Below are 17,136 nucleotides of genomic sequence, written 5' to 3'. Positions count from 1 at the left end.
TATATGGAGCTGACCTGTTCTAACATTCCATATGTTGATCTGCCCTCATCAAACTCAAGACACGCTCCTTATATGGCCCGTACAGAATTCATTCTATATGTTGATCTGACCCCGCATGCCAAAGTGCCAGCGCTCCAGCGCCCAGCAGTCTGCCGTCACCCAGGCGGATGAGGGAGAGGGCGCTTCCCGCCCTCAGGGTGTCTTACTGGTACTATAGTTATGAACTGATAGGAACTCAGAGTATAAATTAGGATTTTATTTGGAATTACTTTGGAATTTTTGATTTGTTTTATAAACAAGTTTGATAGAAAACTTTAACTGGAGGAAAGACATGAACAACACACGAGAATGAAACAATTGTATTATTAATCGTGTTAAAGTAGACTATATTGTAAACAGCAAATATAGCAACTCAAAATAGTATAGAGTATAAAGGTATAGAAGAGCCAAAAGCATTAACTTCACATTGATGGGGCATTCCGACTCATTTCTAGTTTTCTACCAGTCTCCAACACAGAATATTTTTGTTTCTTCCTTTACTACGTTTGAATTGCCTTATTGCTTGTTTAACATCTTAACATGAAAATAAAACAACCCTGAATCTTACTGTAGTATACCTTCAAAGGTTCCTAAAACACATTTGCTGAACGACCAGTGAAGGATAGTCAACGTAAAAATGACACAAGAAATCCATCTACTGCATGTGCCATTCACTTAATAAAAGGCAACAGTTTGTACGGTGACATGGGATTATAGAACAAGGCTGGACTGAATCTGTGGACAATGATGACGAGAAGAAGGCTTTGGCCAGCTCTAGCTGTCCAGTTTGGACTCCCCTGTCGCCTTGATAATCCGCTTGTGTCCCCTTTTCCCCGCTGGGCCGCGGGGCTTAGCGAAGGCCTGTTTGTGGACATGTTGCTTGGGATGGACCTCGTCATACAGGAACTCTTCTGTTAGCTCATCTCCGTTGTCAATCTCCAACTGTATACGGATAATATATGTATTTTTATTTTTTGTTCATTATGTTTTTTCCCCACCATCTATTTTGCATTCCGAGAACCTCCCACTGTTGATGCATCCATTTATTTATCTATTTTACCTTTTTAGCAACCTCCAAATTGTAATCTTTCTCCACTTCTTCCAGCAATCGACTCTTGCAGGTGGAGTAGAGCATCCTCTCCTTTATGCTACAGCTGTACCCTGGCATGGAGTAGATGAACACTACACACAGAGATGGGACAGAAAGAAAGACATCATTGCAAAGCCATGCGCTCAGCTGCCTGCGAGTTGTGCATATGGTTATAGCATGCTGTCAGATGAGAGGTTATGTCCTCAAACGCCTCTCAGTAATTTGAAGTAATGTTGAGGACAGTTGGCCATGACCAACTACATTCTCAATGTGTGGTACAGTATGGCAGTGGTTTGCAAGCTATTTTGAGCTCTGCGCCACTAGCATATTTCGAATATAAATCATCAAGGAGCACCCCACCTCACCTCCCCAAAACAATATATATTTATTATACAAGTTATATACGTTTTTGTATTCATATTTAACATTAACAATCTTAAGGTTGTTTTTGTGTGATTAATTCACATTAATTAAAAACAAATACTAAACTCCACAGAACACAAATATAATTACTTTCCAAGATGAGGTAAATGTATCACTGCCTGTGAACGAGAACACCATGAACGAGAACACCAAGATTGTTTAATTCATCACACACCCCATGTGTACTGTGTAGTGTGTAATGACCTTTAATAACAGATTTATTATTGGTTGCACGCTGATCTTGTACATGGAAAATAGCAGATATACATGTTGCGCTGCAACGCACTGTGAGCTTGTAGATCTTCTATTTCTGGTGCGTGACACCATGCGCAACACCGTGCACAATGAAGTCAGTATTTAACAGTCTCATGACTCACCTGCCAGTGAGTAGAAAATATACTAGAGGTTCGGGCGGAAAATGTGTTTTGTTTGTGATGAGACGTGGAGACACGTGAAGGTGGAAAAGTGGATGGTTGCCTAGCCAGAACCATGAGCTATTTTTGTAGCAAGTTGGGAGAGAATTGGATAACTGATGTTTGTAGGCTGCATACAGCCACATACATACAGGCTGAAACGTTTTCCCATGGACCACCTGTAATTATACCATGGACCACTAGTAGTCCAGCTGTGAACCAATGGGTGAGAAACAGAGCAGTATTGTAGTGGAAGTGAGAGGTGTTTTGCGAGGACAGTGACAGTGAAACACAGACAGGGACTGAGGACGTACCAACAGACTCCAAGTGATCCCCCTCATGGGAGTGTTTGTAGAGGAAGAAGTGGTATCTGGGTGTGTCTGTAGGAACTCTGCGGGGCAAGTCACGGGTTTCTGTAGGGTTGGAGTGGACCAGCTCGATCGTCTCTTTTTCAGTGTCCAACCTCTGAAACAAAATGTAATAAAATAGAAGAATGTCACAAATATATCATATAAATCAGTGGTTCTCAAACTTTTTAACTTCAATAAACCCAGTTTTGTGTGTATTAGTCTGCAGACCCCCATTATAACTCCAGTTATGGGGGTCCGTGGCCAGGGCAATGTTACTCTGTGCTCGTTCAGGACACTCACCAACTGAACGTAGTTGATGCGCTTTTGAGCGAGTTGCTGTAAGGCTCTGCTGGCTGTTTCCTGAAGCGGAAATGCAAGCCCCTGAAGAGTCTGATGCTTACTTTCAACGCTGATCTCTGTCTGCACCTGTAGAGGGCAGTGTGCACATAGAGATACATCAGTTCAAGTCAATTCAGGCAACTGAGGAAGGACAAAAAGTGTTTAACACTGAAAGTGTCTCAAGAGCTTTTGGATATGATAAACAATTGATTGGAAGTGATGAATCAAATAATTTACTAAAATGGAACTAAGTTGTTATAAAGGATCTTTGTGGGGTTCTCTCTCCTGATTGGATAAAATTGGCATCCTGACCTGAAAATGTATTTTATGTTTACCAAAGAGCTGGAGACAGAGACAGGGAGACCCATCCATGTTACTGAACAAACACCGTCACTATGGTATCCAGAGGTTCCCAACCACTGGTACTAGTATCACTGGTAGTACTTGAGCCCCCCTCTGGTGGTACTCAGAGGAGACGCCCCAAAAAAGGGGAAAAAAGACTAAAGTGGACTGAAATATTACTACAGGTAGTAGTTCTGACCAAGCAATTGGTTGAAATAAGCTCTCCAGCCGTGCTGAAATGAGCATGACCTAGCCCTAGCCGTTAATAGAAGATTTGAGAACGGATTAATCACATTAGAAATATCACCAGTTGTGCTGATTAGCGATTAGACAGAGTTTTGTCAGAGCAGCAGTATTATTGGCTTAGCAATGGAACAAAAAGGGCAGATCTACGCTCCTGTATTTTAACATTAGTTATTATGGTGGTACTTGGAGAGCCACATATTTTCTGAGGTGGTACTTCAGTACACAAAGGTCGGGAACCAATGGATAGAGCTTTAACATTTTAACAAAGAAATATCAACCACCTTTATTGACAACAAATGACTCACCTGCCTTACTCTGGCCTGGAAAAGCAGCAGTAAAACAAACAAATATATATATATAGTCAATTACCTAAACATCTGACACGGGTGGTTGCTTCAAATACTCAAGTACGCATAGCATTTACTGAAGGACAATGAGGACAACGACAACAACACTGACAGGTTGACCTCTGACCTCTGTGATCTTGATGCGCTGGAGCTCCTGCTCGGCTGCCGTGAGCGGGGCGGGAGCAGAGCAGGACGACACGTGACGCTGGTAGCCCAACAGACTGATGTCCTCCTAGTGGTGACAGTCCAAACAAGAGGGGTTTGTGGATCGGCTATTTCCAAATAGCCGATGTACAGTAAATGAAATGGTTAAACTGATGCTACAATGTTTTTTCTGGGGAGACCATCTGGAACTCCCTCAAGGGCCCCTGGGGGTCCGCGGACCCCATTTCGAGAACTCCATAAAGTCATACATATAAATTAAAATGCAAGAGCGGTCATACTGTAACTTAATAGTCACTATATGTAATTGAGCTTAAAGGGAAAAGTTGAACATTTTCAATCTCATTTTCGTATAAATGGTCCTCATTAAGGAAGGGGTGAATGGGTAGAGACTCAGGCTGGATGGGAAACCGAAGGTTCCAGGTAAAATTTTTGGTCTCAGCTATGTGTTGAGGTGTCCATGAGCAAGATAGTTAACTCCTAAATCCTAACTGCTTCAGCTGGGTGAAGTTGAAAACAGATTTTACACTTTCCCTTTCCCACCTTTATGTCTACTTGCTCTGTGTCTCAGAGGTTGGCTGTGGACAGTTGAGAAACCTGTCTACCAGATGATGTAGTTGGACATCATCGATGGGAACGTTTCTGAAATGACCACAGCTCACCTCTGAGAAACAGAGTGAGTAAAATGAAATTGTGCCATCTTATGAGCATAAGTAATTGCCAATTATATAAAGCAGATACGGTTGAAAGTCCTATATACTTCAACATAAGACAAATAGGGAAAATAGCCAATATACAAGCTCACAACACGCTGCAAGGGTACGCACTGTAAGCTTGTAGATAGGCAATTGTCACTATTTTTGAAAATATTAAAAAAGAAAAGTGTTGCCGTAAACACGTGCAGTAAACATCTATTCTGGTTCTAATTGATGTCTGACCTCGACGGTTCCGAACAGCTCGTCCTTCACATGGCCACCTCCAAATTCTTTCTTCACTGTGGCCCGGGTAGCCGCATACAGCATCTTTTGTCTCACCTGCAACCCACATAAGGGGCATAGTTTTATGTACAGCATTGAACAACGAACAGAGACTGAACATGCTGTCAATTATGGCCATTGAATCAGAACTTTCCAGGAGTTGAACTCCTGAAAAATATATTATACCTTTCTGCCTTTCGGGGATGGGGGGAGATCTGTGGCATGTTTGTGCCTAGGCTAGGGCCTGTGGCAATGTTAATCCATCCATGTAAAGGTGGTTAAGTCTGTCTGTGGGGTTTATAAATATTTAACCAATGAAGAGTATTAACAAGAGCTTGTGACCAAATGAGAATTACATTGGATGCATTGGAGCACAGGTTTTCTTCTTTCCTTTCAAGAAAAGTAACAGCTTTGGACATACAAGGTTTATAGCTGAGAGCCACAACATAATGCATAGGCCTACTGTGTATCTACACGGCAATTTAGCTTGAATGTGAGCTGTGCATGAGAGTGTAACTAGAAAAAGTGGGGGGCGATTGCAGCCAAAGTGAGACTTCAAGGCAAGCAACACATCACTCTTCCATGGGAGACCGTAACGCTATGAAGCAATAGCACTGTGCATAATGGACAGGATAAGGGATCTCTTAAAGGCAATGGCATGTGGCACAGTGATTGGTTTAATTATTGTAACGCCCAAACCACATGCATAATGTAACGGGTAACAGAGGTGTTTTAGGGATTTAGACAGGTAACCAAATTACCAACTTTAGTGGGGGAACACCCCTTCCCCACTGCTAAATCCCCAAATACTGTATTTAGAATGCTCGAACAAAATGGAGCCCAGAGTGTGTAACTATTTTATCTGGAGGAGTAATATAAATAAATGTGTTTTTCAAAAGTCGTGCCTCCTGGTGGTGCTATAACAGGCCGTTCTGGATCATTTGGGGCAGAGGTTCATCGTTGGTATCCAGGGAGTGTGTGTGCAAAGTTTGGCATCAACCAAGTTAACTTTGCCGGAGATTAGCTGTACACAGACGGACGGACGGACAGACACACACGGACGGACGGACGGAGTGCAAAACATACTCTCTCGCCATGCCTTCGGCCTGGTGGAGACAATCACGTGTACAGTACGTACTGGAGACTCTTCAGGAGACCATGACATGAAGATCCACTCGTAGCCCAGTGAATTCTGGGTGTCGAGGCGATAGAAGACATAGCAGGGCTCCTGGTCGTCCAGGAGGGGAAGCAGGAAGCGGTCATAGTCCTGCTCCCAGCTCCTCTCTGGCTCTCTGGAGGCACCCAGCACCAGCTGCTCTGAAATGCAGAGCAGCACTCATCACATACCTTATACCCACGTGAACCCCAGCATCAATATTCTGGGTGAAACATTCGCAGGAAATAGAAGATCTACAAGCTTGTAATTTGTTATTGAAAGTATAATACAATATATTACTTTCAGTACAACCAATTGCCAATATACGCTAGCTTGCTGAATCATGTTTTGACCTTGCCTGAGTTAGTTTTGTGCCGTATATTAAAGTCAAACCTAAGACAAATTTAATAAAATACATATGTGGACCAAAGAGAAAGAAAGAAAAGCCTAAGAGACACACAAAATGTGTGGTGGTGAAGGGGATGCTCAGCTGAAAACCTATTGTAGCAGTGTACACTTACAAAGCCATTATAGAGCCATTACTCTGTCTATAGTTTAAGATTACTTCACTGCCGCTTTTTGAAAGAAACTCAGTCACAACACATCAACAGCAACAGCAAATGAGGTCAGGGATGGCATTGGGGACTATAGTAATTAATGAGAACATAATTAATCTTCTAAATCTAGAATGCTGTGTCATCTCATATTTTTGAAAAACGCACACGCACACACGCACGCACGCACGCACGCACGCACGCACACACACACACACACACACACACACACACACACACACACACACAGACTTGTCTACAAAAGCACACCAAGTATAGTTTTGCCCAACTGTTAAAAAATAAAATCTCAATGACATCATCCCTCAGTCCTTGTTCTTCACCTCATTCACCCGCCGCCCGTCTCATCTTTCACTTCCTCTGGTATTTAGTGGCGGCGCTTAGCCTGGATCAGTCTCGACACTTCAATTAAGAATTTAACAGGTCAGATCTGTAGCTCTTCGGAATGCAAAGGTCAACTATGGTCTAAAGTTATTCATGGGTTAAGCTAAGATTGACAGATTAAAGTGCTGTCACTGGAAGCGCTTGATTTTCTCTCAGCACGGGTGACCCACTGACTGGGCTTCATTATCATTGCTATTAGCCTCCATATAAACATACCATCAGCATTTCTCTGATTGTAACCTGTATGGGTGAGTTACACATTCATTGTTTCATCTTGGGTAGCCTACTTAAGAGTGAAATTAATAATAAGAAACATACTGTATATAGAACAACAATGAAATAAAAAAGGAATAGTGAAAGTTAGCAACAGTGTTAAACGGCTTGATCACTGGCCCTATCACTTAATATGACGTCTGTTAACCTCCACACAAACATTCACAGAATCCTGCGTCTGATGCCCTTGTGGGGTGCAGGGGGATTTCCTGACACTCTCAGGAGCAGTAGCTATTCTGAGCCCCGACACATTCCATCTCTCTGCACAGACACATACTTTCCATCGGGCATGCTCTGTCTCTCCCGCTCTTCACTTTGCAAATATTATACACATAAACCATAGGCTGCTAGATACACATACAGAGTTTTATCTATTACCCCCGAGATTTAAACTTCATGTCATCATCAGTCAATCAGGTACGAATGTGCAAGCGCTCTGGCTGAAAGAAACACAAGTGGCGTACCAACGCCAGCAAGTCACGAGCAGTGATGAAATAGGACAGAATGATCTTGTTTATTTTACTAACACTGGCATGATGAAAATGTGTGTCGCTGGACAGCGACATACCATGTCACCATGTCCAAAAAAAGAAAATAGCCTAGCCCTAGACAGTCCCCGAGTAGCCTACTTCAGTAAGGGTGTACGACAGACCAGTAGCCTACTTCAGTAAGGGTGTACGACAGACCAGTAGCCTACTTCAGTAAGGGTGTACGACAGACCAGTAGCCTACTTCAGTAAGGGTGTACGACAGACCAGTAGCCTACTTCAGTAAGGGTGTACGACAGACCAGTAGCCTACTTCAGTAAGGGTGTACGACAGACCAGTAGCCTACTTCAGTAAGGGTGTACGACAGACCAGTAGCCTACTTCAGTAAGGGTGTACGACAGACCAGTAGCCTACTTCAGTAAGGGTGTACGACAGACCAGTAGCCTACTTCAGTAAGGGTGTACGACAGACCAGTTACCATCTCCTTTGAGACAGTCTGATGCTACAGTACACTCAACGCTACACGCAAGTCTGTCTTTCTTTGTACTGTAGACCCAGAGCCATCTAATAGAAGATTTACAGCCTGGTCACGTGGTTCATGTTCTCGCGCGAGCCCATAGACTCCAATGCATTCCGTAAACTTCCGGTAGTCCCTATGTGGAGCCTTCAATTAGGGACAAACCAATAGAAGTCTATGTAGAAGAGCCGCCATTGGACTGGCCGCATGAAGTGAACGGAGTTTGCGTAACTCTGTCTATACTCTATGGCTCTGTGTAGACCTAATCATAAATAACCTCAACACAGATATTAAAGACAAGAAGACATATTTTTAAATATCACAGAGACCACACAAAAAGGTCCACCTTTCACAATATCAAACTGCCCACACAGTAAAATCCTGTAAATAATATTCAAAACAATTTAACCAAATTATATTAACCACTTAATCCCTTTTCAAAGATTTAAAAAAATACTGGTAGCTAATATACACTACAGTACATGCTTGCAGCATGTTGTCAACTTGTAGATCTGCTATTTGGGCTCCCCCCCCAAATCTTTCTGCCTGTAATGACATTCCCAAAATAGGGATGCCAGTTTGAAAGGTGTGACGCAAGCTATGACATCAATAGACAAATGTCTAGAAACCGCCCTTGTACCACAGTTTCCAATTTATTTAGATGACCCAGCTGGCACCGGGCCCATGTGTGACTTGTGTGGCTCAACAACAGCTGCCACATGGGACAGTTATGGTTATTTCCCTCCACTGTAACTGTACATCTATAGTGGTCTACGATACTGATAATAGGTTCATACAAGGGCAGTTAATCAACAGTGCAACAGTTAATCAAAAAACATTATCAATTATACAAAATAAAAATAAACTTGATTTTTATCAAATAATACATTTTACGAAATAAGTAAGATCTGGTAAGTACCAGATCTAAAAGATCAGCTTGTAGATTGATTGGCTATCTTCTACTATTTTTGTGCAACACGGTTGAATGATAAAGAATAAAATGATTAAAATCAGTTGAATCAATGTATTAAGTAGAATAATCACTAGTAAGCAGACAATTGATAGTGCAGCCCTAAATATACACATCATTCAATCATGATTATCTTGAGTTGTGTGCCTGGAGTTGTTGCATCCTAGAGCTGTTTATTAATCCTATTTCAGTCTATATGTTTCTGTGATTGGGATATGTGAAAGTTAAGACTCAACAACTTGATCCAGTGACCACAATGTTGCACAAACAAACGTTCTGGGCTGGCAACTGAATGAATGTTGGGCATGCAGTCATAACAACTTAAGAGACAGCAGCTGACCAGCAGATTGTGAAACTAGTGTTTTTGATCAGTTGTACTTCACTCATACATGGAAGCATTTCTACGTGATGATGTTTAATACACATTAAAATCCTGAGAGTTAATTTATCCGAGTAGAAATGGACCTGAAAGAATACATTAAATGGTGTGTAAGGGATATGTATATGTTAGAATAGCTAGTCAAAATGTTAAATAGCTCTATATTCTCATTGTAATCATTGCTACGTATAGAGTAGAGATGCACCAATGTGGAAATTCTTGGTCGATACCAATGTTTAAAATAACAATTTAGACGTTAGCCGATACTGATACCGATATTTGCTCATTTAATTATTTCCCTCTTTTGTGCCAGGGAAACAAATACATCTTCATTATAAGAAATAACTGTTCAGAATCTACAGCTTGGTAGGCTGCAGATAACACCAACATAGCCAGCGCAAAATGTATCAACAAAAGATAAATATCGGCCAATGCCATCAGTTAATGTCAGCTTCATTTGCCAATACAGATATTGACCGATATGTCGGTGCATCCCTAGAGTATTTGCTCAGTAACCCCATCTCTCCAGCTCTTTAGTGAACAGGAAATAAATGTTCTTTGAAACAAAAATAAAGAAATGAGGACACTATTTGTTATCTCTTCCAAATGGATGAAATTTGTATCCCACCAAAATATACCCACCCATTCCTATGCCCTAATGAATTGCATTTTTATAGCGCTTTTCCAAGTGCTCAAAGCGCTTTACAATGGTTCATTCATTCATACATTGGGAGGTGAAACGGTGAACAGTCAACGCCAGCGTCCTCACTTCCCACATTCACACACCAATGGTGGCAAGCTTACACCGACCAAATCATTGGAGGCAATGTAGGGTTCAGTGTCTTGCCCAAGGACAATTCGACATGTGGACAGGAGGAGCCGGGATTCGAACCGCCGACCCAGGGATCATTGGACGACCTGCTCTACCTCCTGAGCCACAGCCGCCCTACGTCTTGATAAATTGAATACAGGAAACAAGCCTTTTTGTGTTATGCCTTTTAGCATTATTGCAAACTGGTAATAAAGATCTATCAATTAAAACTGCCACCAGCCCCACCATTCTAGGCCTGAGTCATGATCAAATTAGACCCGAGTCACTCACCGTCTTCGATCAGGACCTGGATGAGGCGCACACCTCCACCTCTTGCCCTGGCCAGGAACTCCCTCAGTTCCGGCGTCACCACCAGTACCAGAAACATGGCGGGTCAGCGAGACAATCTGTTCCTCTCGCCGCCGAGTGAGTTTCCCAGGAGAGGTCAAGAAACACAGGAGGGAAGAGGGGTTCTAGAGGGTACAGAAGATCCACAGAACCAAAACCACAGGTTGAGTCCAGTCCAAAGAAAGAAGTTCCACAGTACACAGATTCTTGTTTTGGGGGGAGTTAATTCTGTCTGGCCTGATATTAAGAAAAATTATAAATAAAAGTAAAAAAAAAAAAAAGTAGAACTTGTGACTAAGCACTGATCTGAATGTGAGAGTGAGTGTGGGCTCTTTGAGAGTGACAGTGTGACTGAGAAGGGACACACAGCTCTAGTAACTAGGGCAGTATCATGTGCACAGAGGGAACCTGATCACCGCTTTCCCAAATTTAGCTGCCACTGCCTCTCCAGCCTCGGGTATTGGCCTTCTAAAACCCCCACCCCACCAGCACACGCTGGCAAGGAGGAAGTAACTGTTGCTGACTGACCTGCATGTGCAAACCTAGCTTTTGAGCCCCTGACCCAGTGATAGATACAATGAGCTCAGAGCACTGTGATGTGATACTTATGTCTAGACTTACGCAGCCAGGTATGGTCATTACTTTAATGAGCATCTTTATAATAGAGGTGCAACACTTAATACCCGAGGCCTGCCGCCTAATGCCTTCTAAAACATTTCCCCCCCCCGAATACTCGTGTTGTAGTGCTCAAACAAAATTAATGTCAAGGTTCCTTTTTCAAGAGCAAAACTAAATCAATAAATGATTGCAATTGAGTGAGTCTGATAAATGTTCTCCGTCACCAATGCAAGACTGCTCAACTCTGGTCTTGAATTCCAGTATAAACGAGCAATATCTAAGGGTAATATATAAGCTGTATGGCTAAATTCAAATTTAGCCCAATCAGTGTTTTCCGTGCAAGACTAATGCTTGGAACGGGTTCAGAATCATGAAAACCCTCTAGTTTGGCCATAACCATAGCCATAACACTTATAACCAAATGTGCTGACCTCATCACATTTGTGATGACAGCTATGGCCGGTTTTAGCCCAAGGAGTGTTTTTCATGCAAAGCTAATGCTTGGAATTTGACATGGCACATGCTACTTAAACTTTAAGTAGCAGTGTACATTGAAATGTGAAAATTAGAACATTTTGCCTTAGATTGGATGTTGACGGTACCCCAACTTTCAGCAGCTGTCAAAAATTCCCCTAGGTTGGTTGAATAGAAACCCATGTGGGATATGTTAGTACTAGACACCTTTACAAACACATTGGTGAAGACATTACTTGGTAAGAAATGTATTCCCAGATTTGACATTAATCTGATAATATTCCCTGACTATACAGTAAGTACTACTTGGCAGTAATAAACTAGTCATTTACCCAGGGATGAGAGCACACCTAGTCTGGATTTGGCCATACTCATAACATGGATTCACTGACGCTTCCTCCCTGAAAGTTAGCGTCAGTGAATTCACGTTATGAGTCTGGCCAAAGCCAGGCTAGTGCACACCACACCTATGTGCAGACTTAAGACAACAACAAATGCTAATAAACATCTTAAATAAAAAGTTTCAAACTATTTCAGATCAATACAACAACCCACTGTGGAGAAAAATGAATGAATGGCCATAAAGTCAATGAGCCCTCTCTCTGCTGGCGTTGGGTTAGGGTGAGTTGGCGAGTCCAAGCACACTGACTGGTCAACCCACTGAGGAGCAACGTGGATGAAGGCTAGTAGGATGGTCTGCATTTCTAAAAGCACAGTTGTCACAATTTCACAAATAAATCAAATTGACATGTTGTATCTTACAAAGAAAACATATTTAATGTTAAATACATGTATAAAAGTTGGTGGAAAAAAATGACATTTTCTGCACTTATTTACAATAAACAATGAACATGATACATTTAATGTGAAAATCAAACATCTGATCTGGTGACCCCTACTGGGCTCTTTCTTTGCCTTTAGTCTCCAAAGACCGTTTTCTTTGCATTGCTGTTATCAGTTATCAGTCATCAATCGTGGGGAGCCAGAATGCCTGCAGAGGACGAGAGAGTGCCGTTAGGTTTGTACGTAGTCGTGCGAGTTCAAGTCATATTAGATCAAAACAGCATGTGTGTGCATGCATGGCCTCTATATTGTTGGCTCACCATGTTTGAACAGGCACTTGCAAATGTCATGAACTTGGGGTTGAACTGTAAGCAGGTGACGGGCCCCGTGTGCTTCCCGTCCAGTAGAGCCACTTTCATGCCGCTCTCTGCGTTCCAAATATGGATCTTTCCATCCTCAGAACCTGGAAAACACAGAACCAATTGATATCGTCCAATGAACCTTCAGTTTATTTATTTATTTTTGATACTCAAATTTGACAGCATCAGTGCTGGAATACATTTATACCAACATGCATTCATTATTGCCTGATTCTGAGTTTGATTAGATTTATTTTAAACCCAACAAAAGGATTCAGCTCAAACGTGTAACACACACAGTCACAATCTTAAATCATTTATATTTTCCATTTATTACACACATTTTAATAGTAGATATTAAATATAAATAATGGTCACAGCCATAAGAATTCAAATATACGGTAGTCATAAAAGCATAATACATCACAAACAAGTTTATTCAGTGCGGCCAAGCACAATTATTTTATTAATACCTGTACATCTTGTTTTTATTTAAAGTTTCTTGCAGTTTTTTGTGTTGTAAAACATGAAAAGCCTATACAGTCGTATATAACTTACATTTGACTTACCAATCATTACAAATTGAGAATCAGGGGTGAAGGATGCCTCTAGTGTTACAGCTTTACTGTTATTGTAGCCCTGTGGGAAACAAAGCATAATTGTGAGCATTAATGTCATCAGTATAGAATTGATGGTTAATTCTGTAAACGCTTGGTCTCAGGGAAGGTGCAAGTCTACAACTATATCCTATTCCAATGCCATTCATGATGACACTTCCTTCCTTAACTATGACTTGGCAATTTATCTTCTTGCATTATTAGACATTACTTGCCACACCACCATTTAACTGCTCATACATGTTTGAGTATGTGACAAATAACATGAATCTTGAATCTAGATTTGACAGGCTGTCAAAGCAACATGATTTAGGTTGTATGAGACTATATGCCTTTGCCTCAAATAACAAATCTTTCCACTGGCCGTTGTGGTTTTATGTGTCGCTATAAATGCGAGTGATCTCTTACCCCAAAGGAATGTAACACAGCGCCCTTGAAAGCATCTAAGAGGCGAAGGGCTCCCCCGTTGGTAGCCAGAAGAATGAGTTTTCCATCATTGCTGAATTTAAGTCCTGTCCACTCACATGTGCGATCATATTGGAGCTTAAAGGTTGCAAAGGGACCCTGCAAAAAATAAATGTACGTCACATTAGCTCAGTCCGTAGCATGAAGCAATTTGTTTCCCGTGTTAAATGTGTGCCCATGAGACTGTAGCTGTGATTAAAGGAGCCAGGCGCTTCCCCAAATTACTTTCACTCTTGGCGGCTTGAATGAATACAAGGAGAATTTACATTTGCATAACCATCCTTTACGGTGAACAAAAATCCAAAAACAAAGAATAGCGATGAAAGACAAGAAAACTGGGGGAAAAAGATTAATAGCAACACAGTTTAACTCCCGTATCCATGTCCTCAAAACATTGCTTTTTCTCTGAAACTTTATTTAAAACACTTCCAGGCTAAATCCGCTTATGCCCAAACGATGCACATTCCCAGGCTTTTTCCTCGCTCGTGCACTAGACAGTTTACACAGGAACTTCGGGAAGTAGTATAACATTTATATATCAGCTTAAAAAGCAATGTTTTTTAAGTATATGACAGAGTTAAAGCATGTTATACATTTTTGATAAAGTTTTACTGTGGATAATCTTGTGCCTCATTTTAGTCTTGTTTTTCAACTATTCTGTTTGTGATAGTGATACAAAACAAATCCTTGTATTGAATCCAACGTTGTCATGTTTGGGGGTTAAGAACTCTAAGGGCTTATAGTACACAAAAAAACTTCACTTGTCCTTATAGCCGGGATATGGCTAAAATGACAATCGATGTTTGAATCCATTAACTAAATATATGGTCAAAATCCTCTCTCACCTTGTCAAACGACCGCAGGTCATAAAGTTTAACCATTTCTGAATTTATTCCAGCTGCAAAGATGAGACCCTCTGGATCAAACGAGCACACTGGTTTGCCCTGTAGGTGCATCAGACCCTGAAAGTGGCAATGAAAGAGCTTTACACAAGATGCTTATGCTCACTGACAGTTCAGAGTTCAGAAATAACAAATCACACTAGAATGGGATGGAGGGAAAATTAGTAACTTGCCTGACAGTTGGGAGACCGGAGATCCCATAGCCTTATCGTTTTATCTAATGAGCCGGAGATAAACGTGTCATCCACAGGAGACATGGACAGTGATGTGACTCTAGATAAGTGAACACAAACAAACGGTTAACGTAATTTATACTTCTATGCATGCCTGTGTCAGTCACTGAAACTCAATTTTATTTTATTTTTTCCAGCAAGCGGCATATAACCCTTGTGAACTATAAACATCACTTAATGTTAATTCATCACTCCTCACCTTTTGTTATGCCCAGGAAAGTAGCGGATGTATTTGTTGTCATGCAGCGAGAGGTACCGGATAGTGTCTTGAAGAAACAACACAGAGTTAAGGACAGGAGATAAAATTATAGACATTTTACATGATTATATAAATTGTACACAACACACACATACAGGACAGCACAACTGAACACAAAACGGAACTGGTGTCCAAAATGTTATGGGCAGGTCAGAGGAGTGGACTCAGCCCTGGGCAAGGCAGTCACTTGTACAGTTAGCTCCTGTATGGGGCAGAATCACAGACCCTCAAACTGTACAAACAACTACCTCAGACCAAGGTGAGCAGCATGTCCAAAACAGAAGTCCTCAGGGGTCCTTCCTGCCTGTATCGTCAGCATCTTGTGTAAGGTCACGGGTCCATTGTTTGCACCCTAAACTCAACCACTTCTTAAACCTAGTCTTAGTAAAACGAACGATCGAGTTTCTCTGTACATGCGCCGTTCCCCCCGATCTACACCAAATATCTTCACCAAAAATAGCCAATCTACAAGCTCACCAAGCATTGCATTGTGAGCTTGTAGATCGTCAAATGTTCCTCCCAGAATGGAGATGCTGGGGTTCAAGGGGTTAAAAAGTCACATAAACATGATTTATGAGGCTACAAAAAAGGCATGGTAATACATCATTATCAATATAACATACCATCGATTTTGTTCGAGCTGTAGACCACTGTGTTTGCTGCATGTGTGTATCTGATGAGATCCACTCCATACTTTTTACTGTAGAGTGTTCGTTTGGGCCTGCAGAATATTAGATTTAGTTAATACGAAGTGAATACATTTCATATGAAAATATTAAATTCCTATCAATACATTCTACCAGCAGATTTGCATGGGGTTGCAGTGGCGTTCAAATACAAAAATATTATCAAAAGGATTAAGGCAAGCCAAAAGAAAACCAAATAAACGAATAAAAAGAATACTACTTGAATTAAAAACTACAGCTAAAATCAAAACACAACGTCTTTAAGTCTCAAATCACATGAAGACCAGGCAGCGACTATCTTTCCATCCAAGCAGCGGGGATCAGGTAGAACACAGCCGGGGCTAGGCTATCACCAACAGCAGCCTAAAATTTAACGCAAGACCGGGGCCTCTGCTGTGTCCAGCGGGCCTCACTGCAAAACTGCGATGTCTCTTTGCTTCAGCACGAAATTAACAGATCTACAAACTACCATCGCGTCACAGGGGGGGCGCGTTGGTAGCTTGTAGATCTGTCCTTTAATGGGAGGTGGGGGGAGGCGATAAAAACGAATCTCATGACGAGGACGATGGGTTAGCTAGCGAACGTGAATGCGGTGACATTATTTAATATTTAGAATGTAAAATCCACTCGTACTTTCCCTCCTGGCAGTCGTATAAGACCAGGGAGTCGTCGTCGCTGCTGGATATGATTGTTTCACCGTTCGAGCTGAAGTCAAAACAGTTGATTTTGTCTGAATTCTCCCGGAAAACCTTCGCCACCCTGAAACTCCGCAGCACATTGTCCGTCAGCTTCATGTTGGCCTGCTGTGAGGTGGGGGGGGCGCAGCCAGCCACTACTACTACTGCTGCACTCCCTCGCTAAAAATGTATTTTTTAATATGCTATTGTAATTATTATTTATAGAAATAAAAGGTGGTGCTGCAACTAAACGTATCTTATGTTAGATTATTTCCCAGTTTAAAGACAGTAAAGAAAGCCCGCCTGTGGTTGTGCGGGATAATAAAACACAGAAAGAAAAGCACCGCCTTTGCAACATTTGGTAACGCGCATATCCTTCTTCCTCCTCGACGGTCTTGGCAGAGGGTCTTGGTTGGCGGGTTGCGCCTCTGAACCGCG

The 17,136-nt window shown here is 41.7% G+C and overlaps 2 protein-coding genes across 2 annotated transcripts; both read right to left on the bottom strand.

The window, feature by feature from the left end:
* Positions 1-241: 241 nt before the first annotated feature.
* twf2 (twinfilin actin binding protein 2) lies at positions 242-10,980 on the bottom strand. The gene is made up of 8 exons (XM_083770414.1): positions 10,569-10,980; positions 5,867-6,045; positions 4,690-4,785; positions 3,717-3,821; positions 2,616-2,741; positions 2,280-2,430; positions 1,100-1,221; positions 242-981 (listed from the first exon to the last, which is right to left on the bottom strand). The coding sequence occupies exons 1-8, from the start codon at positions 10,663-10,665 to the stop codon at positions 814-816; spliced, it is 1,044 nt and encodes a 347-aa protein (XP_083626540.1). The 5' UTR covers positions 10,666-10,980; the 3' UTR covers positions 242-813.
* Positions 10,981-12,468: 1,488 nt separating this feature from the next.
* Positions 12,469-17,068, bottom strand: wdr82 (WD repeat domain 82). Its single transcript, XM_083770585.1, has 9 exons — positions 16,655-17,068; positions 15,959-16,056; positions 15,276-15,342; positions 15,017-15,116; positions 14,787-14,903; positions 13,885-14,040; positions 13,429-13,498; positions 12,821-12,963; positions 12,469-12,708 (listed from the first exon to the last, which is right to left on the bottom strand). Exons 1-9 carry the CDS (start codon positions 16,813-16,815, stop codon positions 12,679-12,681), a joined length of 942 nt encoding a protein of 313 aa, XP_083626711.1. The 5' UTR covers positions 16,816-17,068; the 3' UTR covers positions 12,469-12,678.
* Positions 17,069-17,136: the final 68 nt, after the last annotated feature.

Source organism: Protomyctophum parallelum (assembly GCF_964188405.1).
Source record: "Protomyctophum parallelum genome assembly, chromosome: 8".
In the NCBI taxonomy this organism is placed as follows: Eukaryota; Metazoa; Chordata; class Actinopteri; order Myctophiformes; family Myctophidae; genus Protomyctophum; species Protomyctophum parallelum.
The sequence above is the reverse complement of the archived record's forward strand: the minus strand, read 5'-3'. Positions and strand labels throughout refer to the sequence as shown.

Coding starts and splice junctions, on each gene's coding strand:
- twf2 (XM_083770414.1), bottom strand. CDS start 10,665: ATGTTTCTGGTACTGGTGGTGACGCCGGAACTGAGGGAGTTCCTGGCC. Junction 4,786..5,866: donor GGTCTCCTGAAGAGTCTCCA/GTACGTACTGTA, acceptor TGTGGGTTGCAG/GTGAGACAAAAGATGCTGTA. Junction 982..1,099: donor ATTTGGAGGTTGCTAAAAAG/GTAAAATAGATA, acceptor ATCCGTATACAG/TTGGAGATTGACAACGGAGA.
- wdr82 (XM_083770585.1), bottom strand. CDS start 16,815: ATGAAGCTGACGGACAATGTGCTGCGGAGTTTCAGGGTGGCGAAGGTT. Junction 14,904..15,016: donor TCCGGTCTCCCAACTGTCAG/GCAAGTTACTAA, acceptor TGCCACTTTCAG/GGTCTGATGCACCTACAGGG. Junction 12,964..13,428: donor TTCTCAATTTGTAATGATTG/GTAAGTCAAATG, acceptor TGTGTTTTCCAG/GTTCTGAGGATGGAAAGATC.